Genomic DNA, 25,444 nt, shown 5'->3' with positions numbered 1-25,444 from the left:
AAAATTATTTGTTAATTGTTGTTTCTAGGATCGTGTTGGTAAGTCGTCTTGGGGTGGCCGTGGTGAGCAATGGTGATGCTGAGAGGTTGGTGCAGAGCCGTGACGAGGCAACTCACGACTGACACCTGCTGGTGAACAAGAGGAGCTGCCCGGAGCCCTCTCCAAACGTCAGGCAAGCTTTGACAGAGAAAAAGCATCAGCTGGCAGAAGACAAGCAGAGGAACTGACTGGACAGACCAGGTGTCTGTTTTGGTGAGGTACCAGTTTTGTGGCTTGTTTTACACAGGCCAGTTCTGAGGTCTGGATGAATTGGGTGCAATTCAGAAGTGTGCACCTTCATGGAGGAAGTAGCCTTAAAAACCCACACAGTCACAAAGTGGATAGAGCTGTGGCACTAAAGAAGAGCAGGGAGAATAAAAAGGACTCTTCCCAGGCATGCTTGTCTTGGGAGGTTGAAGGGATGCACAACGGTTTTAAGGGTGATGAAAAGGTTGGCTATGACTTCAGAGTACAGACCTTAAGGACATACAAGTCTACAACTTGGAACTAAGCAGCAAGTAGTAGCTGGAAGGGGTCGTTGCAATCCTAACAGCTGCTTAGAGGAGTGACTGGAATCTCCAGTTTACACACAGAGCAATCACCCAGCAGTTGTCATGGCCTACAAGTTGTCTGGAGTCTTTCTTTCTCCCAAAGTAAGGAACCGTGAGCCTTTGAGTAGCAACTGCAAACAGTGAATTCAAAGAGGAAAAACTCTAATGTGGGAGCTGCTCCTGGCTTGGCTGTCTATCTGCTTACCTTGAGAGCATCCCTGAGCGTGGCAGAGGCTGCAGAGACCCTTCCATCACTTCCCTTTGGGGATCACCTGCTGTGCTAACAGCCAGCATGTTTCCATTTGGAAGTGAGTGCCTCCAGGAATGGCAGGTACCAAACACCAGAACTAGCTGCTGTTGACACTTTTCTTCACCTCCCACGTGTCTGGCTCATCAAGAAAAGCCAAGAGGGTTTATTTTGAGATCTAGGGGTTATAGTCCTACCTGTTGTATGTAGCATAGTGAAGTCCAGGCTACCTAGGAGCTGTCTGTACCAGACTTCTGCTACTGCTTATTATTCTTTCCTTCCCTGTTTCCATCCCATTTTACCAATGGAACTGTTGAGCTTCTCTCCCACCTTCAAATCTTGTGTTGCTAGGACCTCAGACTCCCTTTTTGCCTGTATTTGTAGTAGGAGAGGTGCTTGGCTCCTTACTGTATTGGAATCAAGAGGTACAAGCCCAGGATTTGTAGTTGGTAAGTAAGGCAGTGCCTTCACCTGAGTACTTCCAGCTTTCCTTCACTGAGAATTCACTGGGATTCTTTGCTTTGCCAGCTTCTGAGTAGATTTCCACAGAGCAATTCTCATGGCCTGCTGTGGAGATGGACCCTTACCTTTCTCACCCAAACCCACACTCTCAATTTTTTTAGGTACTGAGAGAAAAGAAATTCTTTCAGATCCTTTTTTAATGTGAGCAGTGAAATGATCAAAAGTTCTTGCATGTGTCTGCTGTTAGAGGTTTATCTTTGACCCTGAAGCCCAAGTGCTTCCTCCAACCCTATTGAAGGCTGTTCAAAGGAGACAAGATCTTGACTAACAGCAGCAATAGCATATTGGTTATCTGAGGTGTGAATGGTGTTTGAATACATTTAAATGTCTTTAAAGCCTGTCTCTCAAGGAGCCTCTAGGTGACAACAGGCACTTTGCTGGCTGCCTACATGCATGACCACCTTTAAAAAAAAACCCACCTCAAAGAGGTTTGTGATCCCAGCTGTGTGTGAGGGACATTTGTGAGAGAGGCAAGGGTGCATTTCGTTGCATCTGAACTTCCTGATCTGTCCTGACCCCAGCCAAGGACACCACACCTCTCTGCCTCCACAGTCTCCCCACTCTTAGTAAACTAGTTTGAAATATAATGGGAGGGAGGTACAGAACCAAGGAAAAGTTTAACTTGATTATGCTCATCAGTAGCAGCAATCTATTCACACAGAAGCCTCCCAAGTGCTAGTGATGTGCTACTTTTTATACAGCAGGCTGTCCTGTCTGTGAGTTATTAAGTGCTTGGAGTCATTTGTAATAAACCCCACAGGTGGTGATGGACACTTAACCTTGTAATAATCTTGCAGATGGTTTTGTGATGTGGGACAGCAACCATACATCTACAGCTTCTCAGTGTGTGTCCTTCCATGTGTAATAGCTGTGGGCCTAAAATTACCTGGGCTCTTTGCTTCCAGAAGAATTCAGGGTGAGCCCTGAGACATATTTCCAGGCCTAAATGGCACGTTGCAATTCTGCAGGCAAGACAAGACCTGCAAGGGTGCTGCAGAGGAGCCATGAGCTGCCTGAAAACTGTACTCTGGAAGGATTTGGTAGACCTTGATGTGGCAACCCACTGGCAACCTTCATGTAAAGCACACCATGGAGAGTGGATTCACTTCTGGGAGGTGCATAAACTTCCCGCAGCCACCTTGTCTAGCAAGCCAAAAAAGTGGCATCCCCCTTTGTGACTGTGCTGCCCCAGGTCAGCAGGTCCACCAGCATGGCTCTGCTGGTTCCAGCAATGCTGCATGATGTGGTCTGCAGGTTGGGCTTGTGGCCAGTGGCCCCACGGTGAGGGTTTTCAGCAGTCCCCACAGCTGGAGGCTTCTGCTCTGCCAGGGCCTGGCAGGGAGCGAGATCCTGGCGCTGGAGGAGAGATGCTGACAGCAGCTGAGCCAGTCTTGTTTGTAAAATGGACCTGAAAGGTTGCCCAGTCCTGGTCTGGAAAAGACACATTTAGACAGAGGAAAGAAGCTGAATCCTTGGACTTTTCTAGTGCATTTCTATTGCCACAGAGGCTGCTGACAGCCTCCTTCACTGGGACACTTCTGAATTGGTAGAGCTCAAAGTGTACCTTGGCAGGGGCCCAAGCACACAGGGTTCCTGTTCAGACCTGGCATCTCCGTGTGCCTTCAGGTGACCCAGAGGCCTCCTCTGTCCTCCTGACTCCACAGCAGGCCACAGACACCTTTTCATAGCGACCTCTCTATGTATTGTTGCTTCAAAGTACTTTAAAGCATCAGCCCCTCTGAGAAGTTCATCTGCAGCCGTGAGGTTTGAGCATGAAGGTACGTGGAGACAGACTGGGCTATGTCTCGCACACACACAGACATGCATGCTCAGAGCATGTGGAGGGAGAGCAGCATTCCCAAAGGGCCAAACCTGAGTGTTGTGTTCCAGGCTGAGGACCTGCAGGGCCACTTTTGGGTCTGGGGAACATGCTGGGTGGGTTGGGGTGAGCACCAGGGCGACGGGATGCCTGAGGACCGGGTTTTAAGGGCAGGGACACTTGGGAATAAAAGGCAGCTCTGGTGACCACTAAGCCAAGTGCTAATGGTGTGGAAGCCCATTCCCCTCTGCTCTCAAATCCAAGCTGGTGCCTCACACACACAAACACCCCTCTAGGGAAGAGAGCCCTGGGGAGGAGGAGTGTCCCGTGCCCAGAACCCAACTGCAGCCCCAGTGTTATTTCCTCCCAGCATCAAGTCAGCACGTGAGCCACTCAAAACCCCCGGGCTCACATCCTTCCCAGAAATGCCAGTCAAAAACCCAAGCAGCTATTCACCCAAAGTACCAATTTTATAGTGGGGGGTGTGTGTGTGTCTATAATCTATTTACCAGCATTCCTATTTCAGTACGTGCCTGTTAATAAGATTAGTAATTAAAAAGCTTGATAGGAATTGGCAAGCAGAGCCTCTCCTCCTTTCCCTCCCCTCCGGGCCGGGCTGGCGTGGAGGCTGAGGCAGCCTGGCACAGTACCTGAGGGAGAGAGGGCAGGAAGGGCTCAGCAGAACCCTCAGCCATGGAGAAATCCCGGCCGCTGTGGGACAACCCCCTGCAGTTTGTGTTTGCCTGCATCTCCTACGCTGTGGGGCTGGGAAACGTCTGGAGGTTTCCATACCTGTGCCAGATGTATGGAGGAGGTGAGTGTGGGTTCTGTTTGTGGGTCCCCTCAAAGGAGGAGCTGTGAATCGAGCCCCAGGTGTGGTGTCTGTGGTGAGGCCCTGTCAGGCAGCAGGGCTCAGGGCAGGGGGAGAGGTTGGTCGGGCTGTTTGGTGCTGCACAGTCTCTCCTGGTGCTGCTTGCTTTGATATGTGCTTTAGCTTTTAACCTGAGAGCTGCCCCAACACAGGGGCACTCCTTTTCCAGAAGTGCAATGAAACAGCCCATGTTTTCTAAAAGGATGGAGGTAGCACAAGAGATGTAGGTCGACATGGCAGTCATTGCTTACTTTCTGCCTCATTGAACCCCTCTGGAGGCGTCAGAAACTAGTTCAGCTCTTTGCAAGTTCACACATGTGGACTCAGAACATATTGAGAAGGAGAGATGCTCATGCTGGTTTAAGGACCAGCTGTATCATGTCAGCTTTCTGTCACAGATGTTTGTCTTTTGTATAAAGCTTTGCTTTAGGAGGTGATAACCTGGCTGCAAATCTGCCTTGAAGTTGGCTAGAACTCCTTAATCAACAGGAGCTCCTCAGCTAAGCCTCCCAGGAAGCTTTGGAAACAGGGAATGATTTGGCTTGGGTTCAAAAAAAGAAAGCTCTGTCAAAGTTCATCCTTCTCCTAAGTCCAAACCAGAGAAAGATGATGCCTGTATCTTACAGTGGCCACACATGTTCTTCCTTACACATCAAAGACAGTTACATAGATTAATTAAAAGCCAACGCTAACAACCTCTTCTGGCACACAGCTGCCACTGGTTAATGACCATGTTTTGGAGAATCCTTGAGAGATTCTCTTTAGAAGAGGAGTGCCTCCCTTTATGAGACATCCCAGTTTCACACTGCTTCTAGCACTGCATCTGTTGCCATAGTGTTGGACCTGCCTCAGTAGCGTGTTAAGTGGCACAATGAGCGTCTGCCTCATTCACTCTGGACTGCTCTTGCCTTTTCTTGCTTTCAGGAAGAAACACTGAGATGTTGAAGTTCTTTTTGCTTGTTTTTGTGCTTTTTTGTTGGCTTGTAGCTTACTTTTAAATGCAAATGTGAGAGCAGGGGTTGGTTTGAGGTGGTTTTTGAAAAGCCAGCTCGGTGCTGGGGCTGCACCAGAGCTGTTCTGTGGGATCAGGGCAGAAAAATCCAGATCACACAGTGGGGGAAGGTACAGCAGAAGGCAGGTGCTGCAGTGGCTGAAGCATTCTTAGGCAGTTCAGATTGCAGAAGTGACAGACATGCTGCAGTTCCACGTGTATTCCTCTACAAGGAGATGCCTGAGGGTAAAGTCTTCATGTGTGACACTGAATCAATGCAAGTATCTCTGTACACAGCTAGACTGCACAGGGCTGGTTCACTACCAGCCTGGCTTGGCAGGCATCCTGAAGGCCAGCAGAACCCAGGCACTGGGGGGCTTTGTGTGGTTTAACCTCTTCTTACCAGCCATCAGCAGTGTAGCAGGTGTAACAATTCTCTGAAAAGTAACCTGAAGAAAAGGTGACATGAACCCAACTATTTCCTGAGAAACATGGTTTCATAAGAACAGTTTCTCTGCTGTTTTTATCTTCCCTAGTTGTGTTTCCCAGGGAAGAGGCAGCTCTCCCTGCTGTGAACCTAAAACTCCTGACAGCAAGCTTTGCTTTGCTTAATTGTTTTTCACTGCCCTCTTTCAAAAGGATTCGGTGGCTTTCCAGGAGTCTGCAGACAAAGCATGGGTTCAGGAATGTAAAAGCTGGGTTTGCCAGGCACTGGGCTTAGGAGGGATGCCAGTAACTGCTTGTTTACTGTCTATCTTGTAGAAAAGCACTGAGCCAGTCCCTGTCCAGCCCAGCAAAGCAATAGGGCCCTTGTCACTGATGATGCTCATGAACTTGCTGACCTTGTGACCTGCTGCCCTTCTGCTCACCAGCAAGTTGCCTCCCCTCTTTGCTCTCATCCAGAGAGCTTGGCCCAAGCTGGGCTGGGGGGGTCCAGACCCCACAGGGGCTGTTGGTTCCTGTCAGCAGCCTGGGCAGGGCAGAAAGGACACTGGGGTGGGTTTGCAGCAGGGCAATTGCTCAGCAGCGCTCAGCCCCGAGCGAGGAAGCTCCTGGGCAGCAGGTGGGATGCTGAGCAGAGGTGAGATGCCACTGGCTGAGCCCAGGGCCGAGTACACTCCAGCCCTTGTGCCAGCCTCAGGGGGCTGTTTTTTACAGGTAGCTGGCACCACAGGGAGCAACCGTGGGTGTAAGTGAGTAGGGAGCTCAGTGGAGCTGTGCTGGTTCACAGCAGATAAGGAACTGATTCATATCATTGCCCTGAGTCACTTAGGGCACCTTGGCTCTACCCTTCAGTAAAAGCAGTGTGGGCAGCAAGATCATAGAATCACAGAATGGTAGGGGTTGGAAGGGACCTTTAGAGATCATCTAGTCCAACCCCCCTGCCAAAGCAGGTTCACCTAGATCAGGTCACACAGGAACGTGTCCAGGAGGATTTGAAGCCCTCCAAGGAAGGAGCCTCCACACCTCCCTGGGCAGCCTGTGCCAGGGCTCCCTCACTGAAACAGGGAAAGAGTTTCTCCTTATGTTTAAATGGAACTTTTTGTGTTCCAGCTTCATCCCATCACCCCTTGTCCTGTCACTGGATACAGCAGAAAAAAGTGCTGCCCCAACCTCCTGACACCCACCATTTAGACATTTGTAACTATTAATGGGATCCCCCCTCAGTCTCCTCCAGACTAAACAGCCCCAGTTCCCGCAGCCTTTCCTCATGAGGAAGATGCTGCATTCCCCTGATCATCTTGATCTGCAAGCAATGAGCACCCTCATCTGTGAGAGGACATCAGGGGCATGAGCAAGGCACTTCTCCCTGCAAGAGGGGCAAAGCCAACAGCAAGCACATGGCAATGCTGCTGGGAGCCTGGAAAAGCCTTCACAAAGGGCCTGGTACCCCCCATGGCACAACCCCGCTGCGTGGCTGCTGGGGCAGGTCACTCCCTGCCGTTTGGAGTGGCCGTGGGGGCTCTCAGCTCTGGGGCATGGGGAGTTATCTAACCAACTAACAAAGGGCTTGTTAATTACGAGAGAGAGAGAGAGGGGGAGGTGGGAAATTAATTCCCAGAATAAACCCGCTTATTGGTGTGTTTATTTCCAGTCCTTTGCCTCAGCCAGTGCCCAGGGCTGCTTCCTCCACAGCGCTGCACAGAGCCTATGGCAAGGAATGTTAATGCCACAGATTAAACCCTAAACAAGAGATATTTACGTAAAGATTTCTGGCGTGCTGCAAAGGGGAAGCAGGAAAGCTGCCTCAAAATCCAGCTTCTGCCTGAGTCAGCAGCTCTTCCTGAAGTGGGCTTCATTCAAGTCGAGGACAAGGATTGAGTCAAGCTTTCTTTTCCCAGCAGAGGTTTAAGCCAAAGCACATCCTGGTTGCCTGATGGCAAGGTCCCATTCCCTTCCCTCTTCTGCAGGAGCATCCCATGCTGGGGAAGCAGGGATGAGCAGTCCTGGGATGGGAGGAGGCTGCTTCCCTTTGTCCCAGGGTGTGCTCCTGCAGGCGGGACCCTGAGGGAAGAGCCTTCACCCCTTTGCTGGTATTTTGGGCTCACTGTGGGGATCTTTGGGAGCTTTTCAGGTTAGGTGGTTGTTGTAGGGTGTGTTTTTTAAGCCAGGCCAGACTTCAATACGTTCCTCAACTCTCTCCATCACACATGTGGCTGTTGTTTTCCACTGAGCGTTTTGGCTCCCCTGCAGAAAAGCAGCAAGCAAAGTAAATGTGCCCCTCTCCCACTTCCCCTCCTTTGCTTTCACAAGGCCTGTCTGGGGCTGGTTACCCTTTAACAGCCCCAGCCCCACACGTTGCTCAAGGCACCCATGGGGCGTGTGGGCAGCCCTGCCACGCTGGGCTGGGCACTGGCACAGTTTAATAGAGCCCCCAGCCCTGCCAAATGCCCCCAGCTCCCCGTGCCCACCCTCAACACACAGGCTTCCCAGGCAGGACCTAGCTCCTGGGACGCTAAACGGGGCGGTTTGACCATCAACAGGGCAAGCTGTTTGTTTTATTATGCTGCTGAAGGCTGTCTGTTGGGTTTTCCTCTGCAGGTGGCTTTTTGATCCCATATATCATCATGCTGATTGTGGAGGGGATGCCACTGCTTTACCTGGAGCTGGCCGTGGGGCAGCGCATGCGGCAGGGCAGCATCGGCGCCTGGAAAATAATAAGCCCCTACCTCTGTGGTGTGGGTATGTCCTCAGTGCTCAGCTTTGGTTTCTTAAGCACCCAGGGAACGTGAGTGGATTTTAAATGCAGAGCTTTATCTTTCAGAGTAGAAGCTGGGTGGGGAGCTCGAGTGGCACCAGGCCAAGCAAAGCAGTTATCCTGACAACTCATGGCTCATCCCTTGTGGGGTTGTTGGGAACAGACCCCAGCTCACTCTGCTGGGTCCCTGGGCTCGGAGGTGTGAGTCCCTCTGCTCTCAGGCAGCTGCCAAAATCATGGCACAGAAGCCAGTGCCAAACTCAGCCCCTGGAACCCCAAGAGGCCTTTCCCAATAAGCTCAATAATAATAAGCTCAGCACTGAGTGGTAGAATGGTGCCTTAATTTCCTAGACTCACAGAACAGTAGGGTTTGGAAGGGACCTCTAAAGATTGTCCAGCCCACCCTCCTGCTAAAGCAGGTCCATCTAGATCGGGTTGCATTTCCTACCACCACTGCCCACCCCTTACCAGTGTCCACTCTTGGCTATACTATTAGGTTATCCCGTTACCCTGATGACCCCAACTCTCATTAACGTGCTTGCACGTGCCCGTTATTTGAGTGATACATTGGATATTCACTCCCCTGGGGCTAAAGTATAAACCCCAGTGCAGGTTAGCCCTGATGGCAGGAGGCAGCGGCTGCAGCAGCGGGGATGTGCCCTGTGCACAGGGCTGTGCAGAGGCGAAGCCTCCCATGCCAGCCATGGTTCTGTGCAGAGGTAAAGCACCCCGTGGTCCTCCCTGGATGTTACGGGGCCCTGGGCATTCCCATTGCTGACTGCTTCCCTCCATACCCACAGGTGTTGCCAGTGTCATCGTCTCCTTCTTCCTCTCCATGTACTACAATGTGATCAATGCCTGGGCCTTCTGGTACCTCTTCCACTCCTTCCAGGTGAGTGGGTGTCCAGCAGCACGGCTCGACTCTGCCGTGGCTGTGGAGGGTTGTGGTGGCTTTGCATCAATGCTGGGTGTTGCATGGCACCATTGTTGGCTGGGGTGGGAAGGGACCAGAAACCCTCCAAGGCCTTTTCTGCAGGGGAAAAAATGAGACATCGGTGACCCCCTCCAGAGGCTCCCCAGAGGTGCAGGTGTCTTCTCCTCACCATGAAATGCAGGTTGAAGGCCAGTTCTGTGATGCCTGGCTTGCGCGTGCCTCGGGGGCAACGGTGTCCTGAGCTTGGGATGCGTCTCTCTCAGGGCAGGGCAGAGGGTTGGCCCTGGGGGGAGTGGATCAGAGAGGGAAAACCCCTGGGGGAGAGAGTCAAGGAGGCTCAGCCTTCAGGGAGAGTCAGTCAGACCCAGGGAAGAGGGTCAGAACGGGTCTGTCCTTGGCGTGAGGGTTGTTCCCAGAGGAGAGGATCAGAAAGCATCAGTCCTTGGGGAGAAGGTCATGAGAGCTCATCCCCTGGGTCAGCCCCAGCCCCAGGCAGCACAACACAGAGACAAGCTGCCCTTCCTTCATGTCCTCATCCCCTGCCAGCGCCCCTTCTCTCCCCACCGCACTAACATCCCCACTCCCTCCCTCCCAGGACCCCCTGCCATGGGCCACCTGCCCCCTGAACAGCAACCGCACGGGCTACGAGGAGGAGTGCGAGCAGACGACCCCCACGCAGTACTTCTGGTACCGGCAGACGCTCAACATCTCGGAGGCGCTGGAGACGAGCGGGGGCGTGCAGTGGGAGCAGGCGCTGTGCCTCACGCTGGCCTGGCTCGTGGTTTACCTCTGCATCCTCCGCGGCACCGCCGCCACCGGCAAGGTGAGCGCCAGCAGCGCCAGAGCCCTGCTGCTGCGGGTACCCTGCTGAGCTGCAGCTGCAGGAGGCTCAACCTAAACACTGAGGGATATGGAGAAAAACGTATTGCAGAAAAGTCCTTTTAAGTGTCCTGGTTGATAAACTAAACACAAGCCAGTGGTGTGCCCTTGCAGCTGAGAAAGCCATTGGCCATGGCATCAAGGAGAGTGTGGACAGCAGGTCAAGGGAGGTTCTTCTCCCTCTCTGCTCTGCCCTGCTGAGGCCTCATCTGGAGTCCTGTGTCCAGTTCTGGGCTCCTCAGCTCAAGAGGGACAGGGAACTGCTGGAGAGAGTCCAGCACAGGACCAGCAAGATGATCAGGGGACTGGAGCATCTTCCTTATGAGGAAAGGCTGCGGGAACTGGGGCTGTTTAGTCTGGAGAAGAGGAGACTGAGGGGGCATCCCATCAACACTTATAAATACCTGAAGGGTGGGTGTCAGGAGGATGGGGCTACACCTTTCTTTTTCTGTAGTGCCCAGTGACAGGAGAAGGGGTGATGGACACAAGCTGGAACGCAAAAAGTTCCATTTAAACATAAGGAAAAACTCTTTCCCTGTTTCAGTGAGGGAGCCCTGGCACAGGCTGCCCAGGGAGGGTGTGGATCCTTCTTCTCTGGAGGTTTCCAGACCCACAGGGACACGTTCCTGTGTGACCTGATCTAGGTGAACCTGCTTGAACAGGGGGTTGACTGGATGATCTCTAGAGTTCCCTTCCAGCCCCTGCCATTCTCAGTTTCTAAATGCTGCCACCTCTGCTGCAAAAGCAGCCACGAGGCTGCTGGCCCGGCAGAAAGCCATCTGCTCCAGCAGAGCCACGGCAGGAGCTGTCTGTTCCTCAGTCTTTGCAAGGAAAAAAGGAAAAAGAGGTCTACTGGGCAGTTCCACTCTTTTTTTTCACAGCAGAAGTTATGAGGAATGAGGGGGGTAAAAACAAGCAATGCCCCACTGAGCCTGCACTAAGCAGCAAGCGGAGGGCTGTAATCCCCAAATCGTCTTAGCCAGACGCAGAAAGCCAAGAGACTGTAAACTAAGGTTAACCTCCCAAACTTGCTGCAGCTGGCTTAAGGGGCAAGAAAGGAGTCAATAAATACATAGCCAAGAAGCACTGAAACAGCATCATGAAGGCAGGGCCTTGTCTGGGGGCACAGGGGGGAATCTGTTGTGGGGGAAGAGCGGTGGGTGCAGGACTGTCCTGTGGAGGAGGCGTTGCTGCTGCATCTCCAGGCGTGTGACAGGGAAAGGCAGATGCAAATTGGAGAAATACTTGGTAATTACCCCTCTGGTCCTCCTCCCAGATTTTTGTGAGTTGGTTTCCATGTAAGTTTCTAGGTGAGCCACTGGGGTACATCCCAGCAAAGAGAAGGTGGTTGCATTCTCCTTTCTTTTTTTTGCCAGTGGCTTTTTGCAACACTGAGGTGAAACATTTCGATTCAAATCCCAGGGTTTGATCAAAAGCTCACAGGAGACAACTGAAAGATTTAGTTCCTCCCATCTGGGTTATATTAAGTTAAAGCCTTTGTCACATCTGAATTAAAACAGCTTCATGCAAATTTAATTGTGACCTTCTATGAGGTCTGTTCACCTTCCTCCTAGAGCAGAGGATGGGTGGCCTTTGCCTCGTGAGTTCTTGATAGATGTTACCAGGTTGTAAAATGCTGCAAGTACTCTTAATTTTGTTCTTGTTTCTGCAGTGGAAGAGAAGACCCTGACCAGCAGCACGGGTCTTTATTAACAAACACAGCTTGTTTCCCTAGAACCTAAATCTAAGGTTAGGTGCACCTGAAAATACTTGCTTAAAGATTAATAGAAGGTAACAAAGCAAACAGTGGAAGTTTTTGATGTAAAAGTGAGGCTGGCCATAGCAGATGAGCTCTCTTATGTATTCTCTAGACCAATGTGCTTGCTCTGCTTTCCCCAGGTCGTCTACGTCACGGCTTCGTTGCCATACTGTGTCCTCATTATATACCTCATCAGAGGTTTAACGCTTCATGGGGCCGTGAACGGGCTCATCTACATGTTCACACCAAAGGTACAGAAAAGTGCCTGCTGGATTTTGTCATGAGATGTCATGAGCTGCCAAACATGTTGGTTTTAAAAAGGTGGCGATGCTCCTTTTTTTATTTCCTTGTGTTGAACTTTTGCAGCAGCAGCTTGGGTCAGGCAGCTGCAAACCCAGGCTGGAGTGGCTGGAGGCTGTCCTGCCACGGTGCCCAGCAGCTGCTTGCTGTCTCCTGCAGAAGACCTGCCCATTAACATAACCTGTACTGTATTACTAACGTAAGCTGTAGTACATTACGGGTAGTGCTGCTCCCAGGGGTAATGGAGATAAGCTGGGACACAAACAGTTCCACTTAAACACAAAGAAAAGCTGCTTTGTTGTGAGGTGAGGGAGCCCTGGCACAGGCTGCCCAGGGAGGGTGTGGAGCCTTCTGCTCTGGAGGCTTCCAAACCCATCAGGACACATTCCTGTGTGAGCCGACATAGGTGGGAGCTGCTTGAGCAAGGGGTTGGGCTGGAGAAGCTCTGGAGGTCCCTTCCAACCCCGATCCTGCTGTGCTTCAATGACTTTGATACCGAGCAGTAATCCAACCCCAAGCCCAGCCCTGAGCTCAAGCGGGTGCCCGCGGGGACCCGCAGCTCCCCCTGCAGGCAGGAAGGGGCCGTGCTGGGCCGGTGCGCAGCCTCACGCTCCCGCCCCCTCTGCCCCGGCAGCTGGAGCAGCTGTCGAACCCCAAGACGTGGATCAGCGCCGCCACGCAGATCTTCTTCTCGCTGGGGCTGGGCTTCGGCAGCCTCATCGCCTTCGCCAGCTACAACGAGCCCAGCAACAACTGCCAGCGGCACGCCGTGGTCGTCTCGCTCATCAACAGCACCACCTCCATCTTCTCCAGCATCGTCACCTTCTCCATCTACGGCTTCAAAGCCACCTTTAACTACGAAAGCTGCCTAAACAAGTAAGAGGCGCGTAGTTCCCTTGTTTTCTGGGGAGGGGAAGAGGGGAGGAAAATGATGGCACCCAAGGCTGCCCTGAGCCCAGCCCTGAGATTGCTCTAATAAAGCTAATGGTGCTATTTGAAGTGATGAAGACCAGAGGAAAGGGCTTTTGACAGCTGGGTGCTGCTTTCAGGCACGGGCCAGGGCAAGAGCAGCAGCAAGGACAGGTCTCAGCGGTGCTTTGCCCTGTGCCCTGGTCCTAGCACATGCTCCAGGGGCTGTGTGGGGGCTGGTTAATACAAACCAGCAATGCTCACATTCCCCTTTAAGGTGAAGCCCCGCACCCGGAGCTCATCCTCCTCCAGTGGGGATGCTCTGGAGGTGCCCAGCAGCCTGCAGGCTGGGGCCAAAGGCAGCCAGCTCCCACAGGTCCTGGGCCCAGGGCAGTTCCACTTTTAGTCGTGCTTTTACAGCTTCCAGGCCATCTGCTGAGCTGAGAGGAAGCCAAGCTGACAGCCCCAGCTTGTTAAAGTTGTGGGGTGAGACCTGAGGGCAAAGAGGGAAGAGATGCTACCTGGCACTGCCAGCTCCCAAAATACTGGCCTGGGAGCAGCAGTGGGGGCAGAGGAGCTGCTCTCCCCGAACCAGAGATGAGCACAAGGTCGTTCACATCTGAGCAACGTGCTGGAAGTGCCTGGAGCAGGCAGAGCACGGCAGGGTGGAAAACCAGCCTGTTTTGTACCTGGGTCTGAAAGCCATTTGTGGTGGCTCAACCCTCCCTGGCTTGCTGAGGAGGGCGGTGATAGAGCGGCACGGTGGGCACCTGGCATCCAGCCAGGGTCAAACCACCAACACCATTACATCCCCGTAACCTTTCCCAGGGTGATCCTGCTGCTGATGAACACTTTTGACCTGGAGGAAGGCTCTTTAACAGCTGACAACCTCAGTGAGATGAAGGAGTACCTGCTGGCCAGGCACCCGCAGGAGTACACCCAGCTGTCCCCACAGCTCAAGAACTGCAGCCTGGAGGCTGAACTGGACACGGTGAGTTGCCGCTTTGCTTTGCTTTGCCCGCTGTGCCAAACCACCCCCACGGGGTCCTTCATCGAGCTGAGGGGCTGCCCCTAACTCCCTCCTGTCCCCTGGCAGGCTGTGCAGGGGACGGGACTGGCATTTATCGTCTATTCTGAAGCCATCAAGAACATGGAGGTGCCGCAGCTGTACTCGGTGCTGTACTTCGCCATGCTGCTGATGCTGGGCATCGGGAGCATGCTGGGCAACACCGCCGCCATCCTCACGCCGCTCACCGACACCAAGGCCCTCGCTGCCCGCTTCCCCAAGGAGGTCATCGCAGGTGAGGGGGCCCTGCTGGGGTGGGTGGAGGGGCTTGTGTGTGTTTGTACAGCCACAACAGTGTGTGCTGGACAGTGCAGGTTAGGGGAGCAGCAGTTTGAGGCTACAGCAGCATAGTCTGACACACAACCAGGCCTTTCCCAACGGGGCAACACCCCCCCCAGCCCTTATCTTTCTCCTCTGAGAAAGCTGCTCCCCAACAGGAGTTTGTAGAAATGCCACAGGCGTTTTAGTCACAAGAAGTACGACACCTGGACTCAGAGGGGTAACAGCAGGGTCTCTGTTGTACCTATGCAGGCTCTGTGTGCTTCATTAACTGTGTGATTGGCCTCATCTTCACCACGAAGGCTGGAAATTACTGGTTTGACATCTTCAATGACTATGCGGCCACCCTCTCACTGCTCCTCATCGTGCTGGTAGAAACCATTGCCGTGTGCTACATCTACGGGATCAGAAGGTAAATGCTGGAACTCTCCTTTCTCCACACTGGCACAGCTGGGGCAGTGACCTCTGGCTGAAATCCTTCTCTTGGGCTAAATGTTTCTCCCAGTCTCTGTTAGCAGGGCAGTGACGGGGGTCAGCCCTGCCCTGCAGAGCCCTCCCAGGGCCTGGGCTGCAGGCAGGGGGTTTCTAATGAGCCCTACACACTGCTCCCTGCTCTGCCCGTCTTTGGTCTCAAGAGCACCTTCTGCTGAAACTCTGCTCCTCCTCACAGTAACAGTGCCACAAGTCTTGTTTCAAAGGTGGTCATTGACATGTAATAATCATCAGTAACAGTCTGAGCTGCCACTCCAGGCAGAATTGCATTGGAGCTTTTCGTGCTGCACCTAGTTGCAGTTAGTCTTTTGCTGTGTGGGATGTTGTCAGAAGCCCTGCTCTCTCTTTGATTTGGTTTCACCCTTGCTATATAGTTCTCCAGACGATACCTCCCTGCTCATTACTCTTCTGGTTCACTGCACTCCCCTTTCCCATCTCACATGTTTAATTCTGTAGGTGGTTTGGCAGTAACTCACATCAAGGTACTGATTGAACATAGAATCATTAGGGTTGGAAAAGACCTTTAGAACCTTTAAAACATAAGTGACTGTCCTCAAAAATACCTATTTGGGTGTTTTGTTTTAAACACAGATTTGAGAAAGACCTTCACACCATGATTGGACACAAGCCCAACTTGTACTGGAAAATTATGTGGGCTTTTGCTAGCCCTTTGCTAATTGTAAGCCTATTTGTGTTTTACCTCACGGACTATATCCTCACAGGAACGCTGCAATACCAAGCATGGGATGCCACACAGGTAAAAGACCTGGGTTGGTTTGGGGTTGGGTTTTTGTTAAGCTTAATTGCTGCAAAGCCACAGCCTTCCCTCCTGTCTCCACTGTTCCACAAAACTGCCTTCTGAAAGCTTGCAGCTGGAGCCCTTAGTTCTGTGGGAAGGTGAAACAGGGGAAACCTGACCTAGTGCCAAAGCTGCAATGGTCGTGTGACACAAATTTCCTTTCCCTTGGCCACTCTCCATGGACCCCCTTCAAACAGGAACATTTTATCCATGTTCAAGACCTGGGTGTCTTCTTAAGAACTACATTTTAAACAGAAAAGTGACATTCGAAGTGTAGTACTTTGAATGCAATTAGTGGTACTGTAACAGGACGGAGCTGCTGCTGGAATAAACAGCTTTCCTGGTTTCCAGACACATTTTTCTTTGTGGCCAAAAGGCTTCTGGACAAATGCTGAAGTGTGTATTTATCATGGAAAAATTACTACAGGAGAAGTAATTGGTTTTATAACCTTTTGTGGCCATGTTCCTAGCACACAGAAACAAGTTACAGGCATTGTTTTCCTGTCATGGCTGATGTGGGAGCTGCGGCGGGCCTGGCCTGTTGACAGGGTGTCAGCAGGAGCCCATGGGCTCCTGGTGAGGCACAGAGGCCTGACAAAGGTCAGAGCACAGCCACCTCATTAAGAAACATGAATCAAGCCAAAATCTGCTCTTTGCCAAAGCTTGCCCCCATGGTTGTGTGAGCAGCTCTGTTCCCGTTGTCAGTTTTAAGCCTTCTTTGTTGGGACAAAGAAGAAGGAGGCCAGCCCTGGGCTGCCACAGCCTGCAAGTGCTTAGAAGTGTTTCATTTGGAAAGACCTTTAAGGTTGAGTCCAACCCCTCCTCTCACACTGCCAAGCCCAGCACTAACCCCCAGCACCTCAGCTACCTGGCTTTTAAATATCTCAAGGGATGGGGACTCCACCACTCCCTGGGCAGCCTGGGACAGTGTTTAATGCACAGCTTTGCTCCAGGACACTGAAACCCACCGATGACACAGGTGCAACGGTTCCTCTCTCCCTCGCAGGGGCAGCTGGTGACAAAGGATTACCCAGGCTATGCCCTGGCAGTGATCGGGCTGCTGGTGGCCTCCTCCACGCTGTGCATACCCCTGGGGGCACTACTCACTTTCGTAAGGAAGAGGCTGAGGAGGGACGACGTTTCGACGGTTGCATGACAGGTGTCAGCTGGATTTGGGAGCACCTTACCCTGCCATCTCTAACGGGGCACTTCTGCAAAACAGCAGCAACCATCATTTGTAGCAGCTATTCATAGAGTTGAGAAGCGTGGGTGCTATATTGACCAAAACAAGTGTTCACAGGAGGTTACAGGATGGTTTGGAAGGAAACAAAAAGCTCTTCTGTGACCAGATGAAGCTTTAAAATGGTCTCTGTAAGAGAGGGAAAACCAGAAGAGCAGCTCACAAAATGCTAGCTAACATCAGTTAACCAGTGTATCAACCCATTGCACAACCTTAGGCAATTCTTTTCTGCTCTGCTGTAGCACTGCTGCTGTGGAAACATGAGCCAGCAGCCCAGCATGTTCCTGCACCAAGTGCCAGCACCTCCCCTTACTGCTCCTGCGAGCCACGCTTCAGCACACAGGCTATTTGAAATGGCATTTGTATTCCAGCGACAGACGACACTGCTGAGGTCTTGCCACACCAGTGTGATAATCCCTTTCCTACAAGGGAAAAGGTAGTGGGATGGTATTCAAGGTAAATGTGGCCAACACTGCTGCCTTTCTACTGCTGTCCAGCAAAGCAGCTTTTACATACACGTAGATTTACACACACACACACATATATATATACACACATATGTACACGCACCGAGCTGCAAAAGTTCCCTCACCTTGAGAAGAAGGAAACTTCCATCTCCAGCATGTAATTGTGCACTGTGCTGGACTTGGTATTTCCTAGGGATGCACTTTGAGTACAACAGCAGAAATCTATGGTAAAGCTGCTTTACAAGCTCCACCCAAACAAAAGCACGCCATGTAACTAGCTGTGACAAAGTTCATATCCAGGTAGACTTTAGTCATGAGATGTAACAATCCAGCAGTTCCACAGAACTGGTTCTTTTCCCTATATGAACGTTTTATAAAGAATGCAACATGTTTAAATTGTAAGCTTCATCTAATAGAAAACAGTAAAATTCTATCTGTGAACTTCAAAGAGGTCACTCTGAAGAACATGAGAGACACATTATGGCTTCTTACTGTCTTGTCTTCATAACCATTAGAAAATGTTAAGTGCCTTGTAAAAGAGGGATTCATTTCAAACAAACATTGTTAAAGCACAAGTCACTTCCTTACTTACCCTGGCACAAAAACAAGCAAGAGGCAACTGTACACCTTCAGGGTAGGTAAACCCCAACCACCACCACAGCCTTTGTCTGCAACAGCCTCTAGCACTAGGATATGCGCTTCCCTCCCCAGCCTTGACTAACAAACACAGGAAAGACAACTGTTTGACATCTCCGTTTATTAAAAATGGATACCATAAACAAGACCTGTACAAAACCCATCCGAAGCTGCCCAGCACGGGGCAGCGCTGCTGCGGGGAGCAGTTACCGTCTGGGGCCCCCTCTTCCTCTGCCACGACCTCGGCCTCTCCCACGGCCTCTGCCACGGCCTCTTCCAGCAACTTTGCAGATGAAACAGAAAGGAGAAACCCAAGTGAGACACCCAGGAACATGATCACTTTGATTAAAACACATTCAGCATCCCTCACCCACTGCTTCTCCCCGTGACCAGACACTCGAGGCCACTCACACAAGTTTCAGGCAGTGTTTTTGTCTTCCATGGAAGGTTTTTCCTGTAACTTCCACAGATGCCCGTTTGGCATCGCTGCACAAAATAAGGGGATGCAACAGTTGGCTGCTCCCAAATGTTAGGGGTAAGTCTGGCAGAGAACTATGATTCCTCTTCTCTTTCCATTTTTTGGATAAAACCTAGTTTTTCAGGCATCAGAAGCAGCATATGCAAAGACAAGAGTATTTTGTTACTACTCATTACAGAGGCAAAGATGATTCTTTTGCCAGTTGATGAAGTACTCTGCTAAAGGGAAGGTTTTGAGTGAGTACAAACACACTGTGAGATTCCCAAGCCCAGCCTCGCTCGGGCAGGATGGGAAAGGGCAGCACTGAGAAGGGATCCCACCATCACACAGCTCCTGCTGTTTTCAATGATGCCTCTGCCAATTTCAGGTGTGACTCTCAGGCAGAGGCCTTGGCTGTATGCTCCTGCTTTGAAACAGTGCCATTTAATGGTAAAGGGAGGACAGAGTCACAGAATCATTCAGGCTGCAAGCCTGAATGCTGGAGGTGATATGGTCCATATGGAGACAAACACATCATTCCACCCCATTTTCCTAGAGAAGCACAACCTGTCCCATCAGGGTGCAAGGCCAGCTTACAAACTCTTGAAATTACTGGCTAATTTCAAACAAGTTTGTCAGTGGAGAGCTCATAAAAGACACTTAAAATCCTGTGGGAATGGGTTGCTGGGTAAGACACACACACACACACACACACACACACACACAGAGGTTCACACTGAAGGAGCAGACTGTAAGGGTTACTCTGATGGTGGGTAGGTTAGAAATGCAGAAAAGACAGAGCAGAGGCACAAGACAAATCTGAGGTAAGTGAAGGTGTCACCTGTTTTGCTGATAATAAGACTATAAAACACACAGAAGCATCAACACCTGATTAAATGCTTACAACAGCTACATATGCCAGCAGACAGTGATGTGTACCCAGAGCTGAGGCACAGGGCCAGGGCCACCTCTCAGCTTTAAAAGCTGAGGACAAAGCACAGCACAAGGCAGCTGCAGTCTGGGTGCTTCAGGACACCAAAGGTGCAAGGAGTATGAAGCAGAGGGAAACTGTACCACCACAGCTCCTTCTCTTGCTCCAAAGTTAAAAAGAAACAGTGATGTTCTTGTTCACATCACATTGTGAGGTTCAGGAAAACAGCCAGCCAGCCACTCTCATTTCTCTGTGTGGCCAGATTATTTGTAATGGGTGTGAGAGGACACCCTGATCTACAAAAGAGGAGGAAGACACTTGCAGGAGCTGTACCCTTATCCTCTGTAAAGCCAGCAGACATAGTACTTGCACTTGGTGATGCACATGCCTGAGGGTTCATTGGAGCCTTTCAGTAAGGTAAGCACACCAATTTGTAACCTACACATGAGCAGAGACTGCAGAGCTAAGCACTTAAACACTAATTACAGGACAAACTGTAGGACGTTATCCTGGAGCATAATTAACTTCCACTTACAACTTACAGTTTTAAAACCAGAGGGATTAACTATTAGGGAAGATATACACTGCCTGAAGACAACTTAAAGGCTTTCTGGGCTTTACTGGATATTGACCTTTGGTAGCGTTGACTGGAACGGAATTGCTCTCTATGCTGTTGGGCTTCTGGGGAAAAGGGTTTGTTCAACAGCCTTTTGAAAAACAGAAAGTTTCAGGAAGAGCAGAGAGTGGGAGCCAAAGCTCGAGAGCTGCTCAGCAGCACACAGCCTAGGCTCCCTCAGTTCTCTCCAATTCTGCTCTCTCACAGATCATTTTTATCCACTACCAAGTGAGATGTGAGTGAAGCACTCAGCACTGCTCAAGGGGCTGCTCTGAACCTTCTTGTCAGGCTGTGTGAAGTTCCCCACACAAACTGGGGAAAAGTGGCAGACCTTCAAGGAAGAGGAAACTTAAATCCCTGGTGTCAACTCTGAGACTGTGACAGGATCAAGCTTAAAAACATTCACATTTTTAAAACCATACACCTAATTTCACATGAAAGCAAGCTCTACAGATGCTAAGAAAGTGGGCAAGGCAGACTTAGCCAGTTTGGCATGAAATCCTCAAAGCCAAAAGAACCACCTGCCAAATGCAGATATGAACACACTCAAACGTCGTGAGGTTCAGAGCAGTAAAACACATACAAAGACAGAACAAATGGAGGCTGGGAAAGCACAAACTAACCTGCTTCTCTTTTCTTGGACTTGACTTTTGGTTCAACATCCACTAGCAAAGTATCCAGAGGCAAACTGTCTGGCAGAATGAAGTATCGGATGTTATTCCCTCGAATGCTCAGTGTCTCCAGCTGTACAGGTTCTCTGTTCTTCAGTGTCATTTTCACTGCTTTGAGATGCGTGTTCATACTCACGTCCACTCCTGAAACAACACAAGGCTAACGTCAGGGTCCCTGCTTGGCCTTTTTTAAGTAGGCACAGGCTTCCACACTTATCCTGTTCATTAACATATGCTGGGATCACTTATTAATTCAGCCTCTAATTGAGGGAAACAATGTCTTTTTCTCTCTCTAACACAGAATCACAGAATCTGAAGGGCTGGAAAGGACCATGAAAGCTCATCCAGTCCAACCTCCCTGCCAGAGCAGGCCCACCTAGAGTAGGGCACACAGGAACCTGTCCAGGTGGGTTTGGAATGTCTCCAGAGAAGGAGACTCTACAGCCCATCTGGGCAGCCCCTTCCAGTGCTCCCTCACCTGAACAGGGAAGAAATTCTTCCCTGGATTTCTTTGGAACCTCTTCTATTCCAGTTTATACCCACTGCCCCTTGTCCTATCATTGGCCATCACTGAGAACAGCCTGGCTCCATTCTCCTGACACACACCCTTTACCTATTTGTAAACATGAATGAGGTCACCCCTCCATCTCCTCCAAGCTGAAGAGCCCCAGCTCCCTCAGCCTTTCTTTGTAAGGGAGATGCTCCACTCACCTAATCATCTTGGTGGCCCTGCGCTGAACACATATTTGGCTTTCTAGCAGTTCTGCCTTTAGCACCCTATCAACGGAGTTCTTTATCTAGCTCCTGCCAACAGCAAGTTTGTAAATCATAACCAGTTCCTTTGAACAACTAATAAACTGCTGCCTATTACAGACGTCTAACAGTGGTCTTTTTAATCCTTCAAAAAGAAGCAAACCAAACCCTTGAGGAGATAAAAATAACTCAACCATTTCCTCCTTCTCCAACTGCAAAAGCAGTGTTTGTTTTCTGCTAAAATCCATCTAATGCTAGTGTGTCATCTTCTATGAAAGTCTGTAAAACACACTTAAGGAACAACCTCTATGGCTGCACACCCCGTGAGCAGACAGGATGTAGGAGCTGCATGGAATCAGTACTGGGCCCCCCTACTCAGAACCCAAAGCTGGAAAAAAGTCTCAGCCGGATTCACGGACTGAACAACAGCCCTGAAAAGCATTTGGAAAAGGGAAAAAAAGCCAAACTCCAAGCCATCACCCAATATTAGTTTTTATTTTTGCCCATCACAAGCCTTGCATGGGATCTGATCTCAAACTACGAAGATCAAAATGAAAATCACTTTTCAGATCCAAATCACAGGCAGAAGATGGAATCTGTAGTTTCCAAACACTGCTAATTCGGTGGCAAGGCACTCACACCAGCAAAACTTTTAGCACATTCAAACTTCCACACAAACAGAATCACAGAATCTCAAGGGTTGGAAGGGACCTTGAAAGATCATCTAGTCCAACCCCCCTGCCAGAGCAGGACCACCTAGAGTAGGGGACACAGGAACTTGTCCAGATGGGTTTTAAACAACCCTTTGTGGTAAAAAGGATTGTCTCGTTTCATAAACATGGAAAGACAAACTGCAAGATTCTTACCAAGGTAAATGCCACCAGTGAGTAGCATTTTAGGAATATGGATTGCACACAAAGTTTTTACAGATTATTATCAGAAAAGGAGAGAGGCCTTGCTCGACAATTAAGCCTTGCAAGAGCACTGAGGTCAGGAGAGAAGCAGTTTGTTTGCTTCCTACCTGGGTTCAACAGAGCATGCTGCAGTCATGTACCAGGGTGGCTGCACAGGACCCTAATCAAAGCTGAAGGATCTGGCTGCAAAATAATGTCAGCTTTGAACTTTGCCAAACCTCAGCAGACTGGCCAAAAAAAAGCACCTAAGCAATCCCCTGGAATACAACTCTGACAAGTCTGAATGTTATTTAACAGGCTGGAAAAGTTTACTTTCTGCACCCCTAAGCCTCTTTGTCAGCAAAGCAGTCAGGCTCAGAGGCTCCCAGCACTACTGCCTCCCAGCAGCACCCTACACACAGAAAGCTGACAGGCAGAAGAGCTTCTAAAAGCAGCCTGGGGTGAATGAAAATCAAGCACGTTCACCAGCTGAACTATAAGGGTTTGCCCCATTAAACACAGCTTGGCCCACCCAGAGAGCTGATGGTCTCTGAGGTCACACTAACACGATTATTCTCACAACATCACCTCTCACTGACATTATTAGAGCAAACAAAATAGTCCACACATTTTTCAGTACATATGAGAAGCATCTAATGAACCAAAGCACCTCCTAGATAGTAACAGCCACAAACTCGCATGACAAACCATCGTCAAGAGCAAGGGGCCAGATTCCCAACAGCAGGATTCCTTTCTGTCCTCTGTCCCAACTCAAACTTGTTTCATGAAATCAATACAAAGATGCATTTCTATGTAAGTTCACCTTGACCAGAGACAAAACATGCTCAATAGAAATAATTTCTTAGATTAAATTTGCACACAAAATTTAACCAATTGACAAGCAGCACTTAACACGTGTCATTTATCCATGCTAACATTAGAAATAAAGAAGTCCCTCTTCTAGTGATTCAAGCTGTAAGGTTTTATGGCTTATTACAACTTCATAAATGACAATCATGTACTGAGGCATAAAATTTTAGCTCTATATCCACTACCAGTTTGATACAGTAGAAGTACTTCATCAACATTATCAAGCTGTTAAATTCTTAGAGAACACCATGCTTACATCAGCTGTGACAACAGGCTGAAGAAGTTGACTTCCTGCATCCCTAGGCCTCTTTTTGTCAGCAAAGCCTGCAGACAGGCTCAGAGGCTCCCAGCACTACAGGGAATTCACTGCCTCCTAGCAGCACCCTATACACAGAAAGCTTCACAGAACATAAAACCATTTCAGTTGGGAAAGATCTTTAAGGTCATTGTGTCCAACCACCAACCTCACCCTGCCAAGCCCAGCACTAACCCATGTCCCCTCAGCACCACGGCTTGGCAACAGCTCCAGGGATGGGGACTCCTCCACCTCCCCAGGCAGCCTGGGACAGGGGCTGACAACCCTCTCAGGGAAAAATTCTTCCTCATCTCCAATCTAAACCTCCTCGGGCACAACTCGAGGCTTACGACAAAATACATCAACGGTGTTAAGTCTGACCGTGAGTGAACTCGCCCCCTGGTATGTCAAAGATGATGTGTGACAGGTACTTTCATAGCTGCCTGTGGAAAGCTGTCTGGTCACAACTCTGTTCCCACCAACTCTGCCAACGCCCTGACTCTTTGGTGACAAACATGCCTCACAGCTGCATGTAAAGATGTGAATTAGAAAGAGCATCTCCTGCACCTTACAGCGAATGTCGCAGCACGAGGGAGAGCAGAACAAAGAGAGCTCAGTCCAAAGCACAGCTGCCAACTGTTAGTACAGGCAGGACTTTGCTGTAGTCTCCCACCCCATCGTACCTGTGATAGTTCCATGCACCTGCGTCCCATTCTTCAGTTCAATGGTCACAGTCTCATGGCTCAGCTTCATTAGGAACCTGGGAATTAAAACCAAAACCACCGATCACTACTGTCCTTACACTCTTAACAGCCTGCTACAGAAACCCTGAGCATTCACATCCCCTGAGCGCCTCAAGGCTGCATTCCCAGAGCTCTCCCTGAGCTGAAGGCATCTAGTGAAGCGTTACACCACAGCAAGATGCGAACGCCTCAACCAACCCCACGCCCTATCAACTCGGGCACTTGACTGACGGCCCGGAATCCAGCATCCCGCTTCCAGGCGAAATACTCGTTATTGTATACAGAAAAAGGCCTTCTAAAGCTCGCTGGCGCCTCAGGGAGGCAACCATAACCGAATCCGGGGATTTCCCCGCCCAAAAGGGTGGTTTTGCTGAGCAGCTTGCGCAGGCCCCGCTCCGGGAGCCCCTCAGCCCCCTGCCGCAAGGCCGTGCGGGGCGAACGCTGCGGCCCGGGGGAAGCGGGGCCTCCCGCCCACAGCGAGCGAACGCCTGTCCGCCGTCACCCCGCGGGCAGCCCCGGGCGTCCGCCGCCGCTCGCCGCCAGGGCCGGGCGCGGAGCTGAGGGCCCGTGAGGCGGCCATGGAGCGCGCGGGCCCGCTCGCCGCCAGGGCGGCCCGGCGCCGGCAATCCGCTTCCATCCGCTCACCTGACGAGCTTCATGGCGGCGGGAGGCCGGAGCTCGGGCCGGGCGGGCTCGGGCAGGGAGCGGCGGGCGTCCCGCGGGGAGAGCGGAGCCCGTGGGCGGGCAGGCGCCGAGGCGCGGGCGGAGCGAAGGGCCTCCTCGGAGCAGGCCGCGCCGCCGCTGCCGCCAAGGAATCGCCCGCCGCCCGCAGCGATCAATGGGCGGAAGCGCCGGCGCGCGCGGCCCGGAAGGGGCGGCGCGGCGCGCGCGCGGGCCGGGCGGCGGGAAGCGGCGCGGAGCGGGAAGGGCGGGAGCGGGAAGGACGGGAGCGGGGCGATGGCCCGGCGCCCTGAGGAACGGCCCCACACCGCCCCCCACAACACGAGAACGCTCCGACCCCTCCCGCCTTAAACCGCGGTCTCGGCTTTGTCGTAGTCGACGCTGAGCCCCGCCGCAGGCGCCTGAGGGAGGCAGCAGCGGAGAAACGCGGCCAGGGCCGGGCTGAAGCCGAGGTGCGGCCCCGGCAACAACGACTGGAACGCGCTGCTCGTGCAAACGAACACAGGGACGCATTGAAGCACCAAAGAGCAGTATC

At 51.2% G+C, this 25,444-nt stretch overlaps 2 protein-coding genes across 2 annotated transcripts; one reads left to right on the top strand and one right to left on the bottom strand.

Moving 5' to 3' along the window:
• Window positions 1–3,841: 3,841 nt before the first annotated feature.
• Window positions 3,842–18,597, top strand: SLC6A20 (solute carrier family 6 member 20). The gene is made up of 11 exons (XM_061996695.1): window positions 3,842–3,992; window positions 8,083–8,223; window positions 9,040–9,131; window positions 9,769–9,996; window positions 11,952–12,062; window positions 12,746–12,987; window positions 13,849–14,011; window positions 14,117–14,321; window positions 14,618–14,777; window positions 15,449–15,614; window positions 16,663–18,597. The coding sequence occupies exons 1-11, from the start codon at window positions 3,872–3,874 to the stop codon at window positions 16,810–16,812; spliced, it is 1,779 nt and encodes a 592-aa protein (XP_061852679.1). The 5' UTR covers window positions 3,842–3,871; the 3' UTR covers window positions 16,813–18,597.
• On the bottom strand, window positions 18,104–25,071 carry SNRPD1 (small nuclear ribonucleoprotein D1 polypeptide). The gene is made up of 4 exons (XM_061996696.1): window positions 24,874–25,071; window positions 24,169–24,245; window positions 20,627–20,818; window positions 18,104–18,282 (listed from the first exon to the last, which is right to left on the bottom strand). Exons 1-4 carry the CDS (start codon window positions 24,885–24,887, stop codon window positions 18,206–18,208), a joined length of 360 nt encoding a protein of 119 aa, XP_061852680.1. The 5' UTR covers window positions 24,888–25,071; the 3' UTR covers window positions 18,104–18,205.
• Between the last annotated feature and the right edge of the window lie 373 nt (window positions 25,072–25,444).

Source organism: Colius striatus, chromosome 5 (assembly GCF_028858725.1).
Source record: "Colius striatus isolate bColStr4 chromosome 5, bColStr4.1.hap1, whole genome shotgun sequence".
In the NCBI taxonomy this organism is placed as follows: domain Eukaryota; kingdom Metazoa; phylum Chordata; class Aves; order Coliiformes; family Coliidae; genus Colius; species Colius striatus.
Note: the sequence above shows the minus strand (reverse complement) of the source record. Positions and strands in the feature narration are given on the sequence as shown.